Source organism: Chaetura pelagica, unplaced genomic scaffold (assembly GCF_000747805.2).
Source record: "Chaetura pelagica isolate M959 unplaced genomic scaffold, ChaPel_1.0 scaffold221, whole genome shotgun sequence".
NCBI classification, from domain to species: Eukaryota; Metazoa; Chordata; class Aves; order Apodiformes; family Apodidae; genus Chaetura; species Chaetura pelagica.
Window position 1 is genome coordinate 11,108,182 of NW_009952533.1, and position 6,972 is coordinate 11,115,153.

The window sequence follows — 6,972 nt, forward strand, 5'->3', positions numbered from 1 at the left end:
AGTTACTTTTAACATCCTCTTACAAACATAAAACTACTGGATAGGAAAATACCTAGATACTTGTCATAGATTATACCCAGCTGGCTAGAAAGCACCACGTGTCTGCTAGCTCACTCCTCTCCCCACTGTGGGATGAGGAGGAGAAAATTCAACTAGAAGCTCATGGATTGAGATAAGGACAGGGAGGCTTCACTCACCAATTATGGTCACAGGCAAAACAGACTTGCCTTGGGGAAAAAATAAACTTAATTTATCACCAATCAAATCAGAGCAGACCAGCCAAAGAGAAAGCAAAACCAGAGCTTAAATACCTCACACCACCCTTCCCTTCTTCCCAGGCCGCAATTCCTTTGCTCTCAATTTCTCCTCATGCTAAGTAGCATGTCTTCAATACTAAGAAGGATGCACCACACTGACATATGTGATTTTTCATTACATAGTATGTTAAAACAAACAAAATACCCAATCAAACCCCAAAATCACTAGCTGCTGCTAAAATTTTATTTTCTGAATTATTTCTATATTTTTTAGTGTCAGTTGTTTTTAAGCATCTGCTTTAGCACATACAGAATAATTTAGTAATAAACCAATACCAATGAATAAAAAAAGTTAAACAATGCAGTTTCATAAATGGAGAGATGCATGTAATTTCATGTGTTGGTACTAATATCTGTCATTTCATAATAACCTCTAATCCCTTATTTGTTCAAACCTCTTCACTTATTCTTTATTAAGAAATCATTTCAGAAAAAGCTCACAGTGATCTGTCAACATTCCTTCAAGCACTTCTGCATACCTGAGGAGAAGGTCACACAGGAAGTTGTATCCTTGCCATATCCTAAAATCATCCAACAATGTTTGGGATACATCACTGGAGTCTTTGAGAAAACAAGAAAGTCCAGCAAACATCTCAACTATTTCTAGGGGAGAAAGGTCATCAGACTGCTGCATGTTCTGAACACACGTGGACAAACATTCTTTTTCTGAAAAGAATTGCAATTAAGAAATGCATTATTTTACTGACATTGATCACAGCAAGAAGCATAACAAGAATTATAGCAATAAAGTAAATGTTATTTAATTATCTCTTATCACATTATTGTTAAATCACAGAGCACTTGAAAATGAGTAGGATTATCAAGTGGCTTTGGATCTGAACCTGAACTCTAAACACTTTTTACCAATCCCATCATCCATTTAAAAATCTTTACTCTTCTAGGGAGGAGGCTGTGTAGACATTACTGGTTTTCATCTAAAAAGTTTGACCAGGTAACTCAGCAGAATAAAAAGACAAATATAGCAACTGTAAATAATTTTAAACCTTTTTTTTTTTTTTTTTTTTTAAAGCACCAAGTTATACAAAGCACAAGCTATTACTGATGCTAGGTAAAACCCTACACACAATCCTTTACACCGTATCTTCCTATTACTACTGTGGTTAGCATGTATGGCATATTTGCTTGCCCAATAAATTTTCATCAAAAAGAGACAGCTTGTCTTGTTCTGCATACTTCACACACTCCATCAGTACATTGCTCAACTGCAAAAAGTTCTTCCAAACTGATAGCCAGATATTGAGCTGCATTCCTGTTATAAAGATGCTGCTCCCTTCAATTATCTGTTATTTAACTTTGCAGCACGTGTAAGACAAGCGCAAACATTTCTAGCTAGATGGTTAACAAAATTTCCCAGAGATCAAATAAAAGCATGAGATAGTGAAAAGATTATACTTTGCATATGACAAAACGTCCTAACTTTTTTCCTGAATATGAGATGAGCCTCTTGACAGATGTAGTTCTCTCTTAAGTTAGGTTCATTCTTTTTATTAACAAGCAAAAGGGAACATTGACTTGTTTTCTCTTCATTATTTTATTTCACTTTTTAAAGAATACAGAGTATCTTTTGATATGCCAGCCTCACTCCTCTGCAGGTCAATCCAACAGAGAAGCAACAATGGTAGTAGTTGCAATACGCCAAATGACACAGTCAAAGCCCAGTTATTTTCTTTGTAACACTTCATAACAATTTCACGCATACACATACACCTTCTACATTCATCAAAAAGCCACTAAAAGGCTGTTGCAGACACACACAAAGTATCTACCAGTTTTGAAGTCCTGCCTGAAAAAACCTAACTGATGACTATTATGCCCTTCCAAGAGACACTGTACATTCACATCTTTCTGACTGGAACTGGACACATGCTGCTAGCACAAGAAAAAATAGACTGAAATATTCTCTGAACTTTGTAGGAGAAGGGTAACATACTTCATAAACTCTCAAAATGTTTTTGTGGAGCCTTGTAACTTCTTGCTTTCCGGGGTATGAGGAAAATTTAGGTTTCTTTTTTTTCCAGTAGGTGTACACTGCTAAAATGTATTACAAGAATGTTCACTCACTTCACCAGTCATTACAATTTAAAAACTACAAATGCTTCTATGTCGTCCTACAGTCTAAAAGCCCTAAATATAATACTAGAAACATATTCTACCAAATTTCCCACCTCAAATCCTACACACTTAAACACCCTTGCAGTTTTAAATTAATGCAACACAAGTATTTCATATGCAAAGCTGCTCCCAGGCAGCTAATATCCTCTCCAACACTGGTTTATGGTGTTACACCTTGCCTTGCTCTTTGTCATGAACCAGTGTGGCAACTGCCCTTGCTAAACAGACTGTGACCAGTCCCTTGCAAAGATACACGATGAATAAAGTACTCTTCTCTTAGCTACCAAAATCTGTAAGCAGCTACATGAATACCCCTGTACTCTACTGCTTCCATGCCTGAAACAGAATGCTGTTTGTCTCAAAAATGACAGGGGATAAAAATGTAATGATTTTGGCTGCTTCAGTCATCAGGCAACTCGCAGACTGGATTAAACCCATGAGATTATTTTATTTTGGCCTTCAGGATGCACAATCTGTAAGCTGTATGGTAAGGTGAGGAAGAGAAGGGCCCAGCAGAAGAAATGCAGGCTAGCTGATCAATCTAGTCAGCCAGCTGACAGGGAAAACGTTGGGGCTACAAACCCATACAGCCACCAGACTCTTTCCAGCTGTGTCCCAAAAGCTCCACAGCAGGTTGTGACACAGGCTTTAGGACAGGTACACATCAGCTTTCTTGGAGCACCGGTACTGAGAGACCACCTCCTTTGGGCAGAGGCTTGGAGTCTTAGTGAAAAGAGCTTTCCTTGACCAGGCCCTAGGACAACACCCTTGGGCTGGGGACCGTGCAGGGAAGCTGGGCTGGACCACATAGGAGGAAGGCAACTGCCTGTTCCAAGGGTGCCATCGATAAGCACTTCAGTATGAACCTTGAAGTGGGAGTTGCTCTTCCCATATACTGTGCTCACCTGAGGATTTCCTAATGTCTGATTAACCCAGGTTTTGCTATTACCAGGCATTTTGCATTACCAGACCCCTGTCCCCTGGATAATGAAGGCTGCATTGCAAATCAGTGGTGGCTATAATGGCCTGACTAAGCCTCTTCCTGCAGAAGCAAGATGTCTGGGAGAAAGAACCTTCTCCCAGCATACCCAAATTAGCTCTCCCTGGTTTGCGTAATGCACCAGTATTTACTACATGGGCTTCTAATAGCTCAAACTGCGTCAGCAGAACACATGGAGCTGGTTCCTCTTCCTGCGGCTTCCTCAGATGTCTCTACACTTTTATTGCCAGCTAAAGTAAAACCCAAACAAGCAGCTGTGAACAAGACACTGTTAGCTTGCCCTCTGCCTCTGCAAAGAGCTGCTGCTGCTATCTCAAACACAGAACAGAAAACTACTAACTCCTTTTAAGAATTAATACTCACAGCAAAAGTGAGAAACCTATGCATCTTCCCAGTGACTGCTTTTCAACACAGGCAGTAACTGAAGTTGCTGAGAGCCTTTGCTTTTGATTAGCATAAACTCTACATCACAACATATGAGAAAAATGTCTTTCAACATAACATGAAATATGGGTGAGGCAGACTCAGCTACAAACATCTCTCTCACTACACAAGTGCTCTGAAATTTTGCCTGTATATAAATGTCTAAGTGTACAAAAAAAAAAAAGCCTGTAGGCTTTCCTTGATCTACTATTTTCATGTCTGTTTCTTAACTAACAAAACTATGAGCAAAGAACAGAAAAAAAACCAATATATAATACTGGGTAAAGACACATACCATGAATGTACTTCACTACGTTGACACTAAGGCCATGACGCGATATGGTCATTAGTACCTCCCCTGCACTCTTCCTCCAAGGCAGGTTATAGGGAGGGCACCATGAGGTTATTGCACTGAATAGAAGCTGGAGATCATCCTTTTGAGCCAGTTCTTCCGCCGGAGACACAAAACTGCACAATTTTACTAGAATCTGAAACAGGAAGTCATTAAACATCTAGCATTAATACCCTGGTCATTGCTATTTTTGTCTAGACCTACTAAATGAGAAATATTATTCCATTTAGCATACATATCAAAAAAAGGCAATTGGCTGTTTTCCCTTTTAATGTTGTTTGTGTAATTTGAAGACAAGGTTATTCAACACATGGCTACTTCAAGTCCCAGTTCAGTTTAAAATGACTAGCAAAAGATTAGCTGCTGAATTTAAATCTAGGCTGACACAGCATACTTGTCTGGATTATTCCCTTTTTGGAAAATCTGCCCGTTACCTAATTCACAGGCCTAAATGTTGCACTGAGGCAGAGGCTATGCAAAGCAAACTGTTGTATCCCTTCCTAATGCAGGAAGAAGGCTATTGATGTATTGTCAGGAGAGCAGTACCCATGCCATCCTGGCCAAATGAAAACAGCCAAAGAAGTATGGTTATATTGTAGACCCACCTAGATGACTGACTCCTGGACCTGAGTCTCCAAGTTTCCTTAAACAAGACAAAACACAGCCAGGCAACTAAAATTAATATATTACACTCCCTTTCTGCATGTTTTGAGGACACCTGATGTCCATTTCCTGTCTTGTGCAGGAAAAGCTAAGGCTCCATCTCAGAAAACTGCAGGAAGATTTTGCAAGGCTGCCTACATCTGGAGGAAGCCTGAAAGCTACCTGAAACCTCACCCTTTCCAGTCACCTCATCTGAGAGCACCACTTTGCAGCCCTTGATGAGAGACAGACAAGAGCTGAGTTGTAAAATATTGGGGGAGACTATGTGGTAACATTGCTTATTTATTAACTCTTTTGACTGAAACAGAGCAAAGCATTTTCTGAAAGACAGCTCACAGCACACTGTGATTTCTGCTTTGGAAGGCAGCCTGTAGTTCTAAAAGAGATAAATGGATATGTTCTCATACAGTGACCATAACTGGGCAGACACTGTGGCTAGTCATTGTGGGAATAAGGCTCTCATCTTTATTTTTGTAGCACAGGTATCAAAATGCCTCTCAAATGCTGTAACACTTAACAATACCTTGAAATCCCTGAGGGATGTGATTGCTGATAGACCTCTATGGTTTTGCATATGTGGCTACAATGATCCTACAAAGAGATGCATCCAATTTACATGTGGAAACTGGTAGTATGATCATCCCTTTGCAACAGTAACTGTCAGTTACTTTTAAAAGTTTCATCAGGAGAACATATGGGAATTTCTTCTCAAGATCTCCAGTTGAAACTTCAGAATACAGGAGCCAGACAGATGGAACCCCTGGTCTTCCTGGGAAACATGGGTGTAACTGTAGTAGTAACTGCAAGCTCAGATGGTTCATTCCCATTTTAAAATTATTTTTTCTACATTCATGGCTTATTTCTGTAATCAATGGGGAAACTGCATATATTAAATTAACTGATAGATTACAATCAATACCAGTGTTTTTTACTATTTCAATCAGTAACAGCCAAAGATACCGAAGTCTAGGACCAGTTAGAATAAAACAGAACAACAGTAAACATGCTGCTCCTTTCATGCAGCTGCAGAAAAGAGCTGCATGCATTTTCATGGAGGGCAGAAGAACAAAAAGCACAGAGGGAACATACATTTAAACTCAACTGTTATTGCAGGACAACCCTTCTTACTCTGAGCCATCAGCCTGTGAAGAATCAAGAAAAATCAAAACCTGGTTCTCTCATGTGAAGCATTGCCATTCCTCTTGCAAATTCCATAACCTGTTTTACCCTTTCTTACCTGTACAAAGACTTTCTGGAGTAGCGCTCGGCGCTCTGCGAGAGGTAGTTCATTCTGTGCTCCTCCAACTACCTCAGGCACATGTGGAAGGTCAAAAAACAGATATAGACATTTAACAAGTGTGGAAGGCACGGACATTGTAGTCATGCAGTCCACAGTTTTCTGAGGAAACAGAAAACAGAGCAAAAAAAACCAGTTTGGTATATTACTATATTTGAAATGTCATGCTCCTATAATGCAGTTGACTCACATGGTGTTTTTTCTTTCACACACCTTTGGTGATGTGTCCACATGGCAGTACAGATTTACCATCTATTCTTGAATGCCTACCTAATAGTAACCTTAAGAAATAGGTTCATACTTTATTTACATGACAATAGCATCTAACAGCCACTCTTTGGAGCAGTTAACACACAGGACAGAAACAAAAACTGACAAGTCTCTGCCAACAGAAGCTCACAAGTTAATTACGTGACCTTCAGCCAAGCCCGCATTAGCTATCTATTCTCTGTAGAAGTAGAAATGAGAGTGGGAGGAGGACTATTCAATTTATGCATTCACTTGGCAAGAAGCTATAAGCAGGCATAGGAGCAAGGCAGTAGAAAACATAAAAGCATCAGCGGGAAGAAAAGACAAATTGGGGTGTGGGCTGGTGACAGTGAACACAGATAAGATGATGTGCTGAATTATAAAGGCAGATTTGAGCAGAAAAAACAAACCACCCAGCTGTCTAATACATTGCCAGAGATTGGCACTCTGATGAAGGGCAGCATCAAAAGCAGAGGCCTTAAATATTCACAATAATACATGTTCATCAGTGCTGCTGGCTTTGCTTTTTGCAATTCCT

General features: G+C 39.7%; 1 protein-coding gene across 1 annotated transcript in view; it reads right to left on the reverse strand.

Moving 5' to 3' along the window:
* Positions 1 to 6,972, reverse strand: part of WDFY3 (WD repeat and FYVE domain containing 3) — a 100,320-nt gene that overhangs the window by 78,489 nt on the left and 14,859 nt on the right. The window contains exons 4-6 of the mRNA XM_010008948.1: positions 6,126 to 6,287; positions 4,169 to 4,361; positions 797 to 983 (exon numbers count right to left, since the gene is read on the reverse strand). Coding sequence (XP_010007250.1) covers positions 797 to 983; positions 4,169 to 4,361; positions 6,126 to 6,287 — 542 coding nt within the window. The remainder of the gene's footprint in view (positions 1 to 796; positions 984 to 4,168; positions 4,362 to 6,125; positions 6,288 to 6,972) is intronic.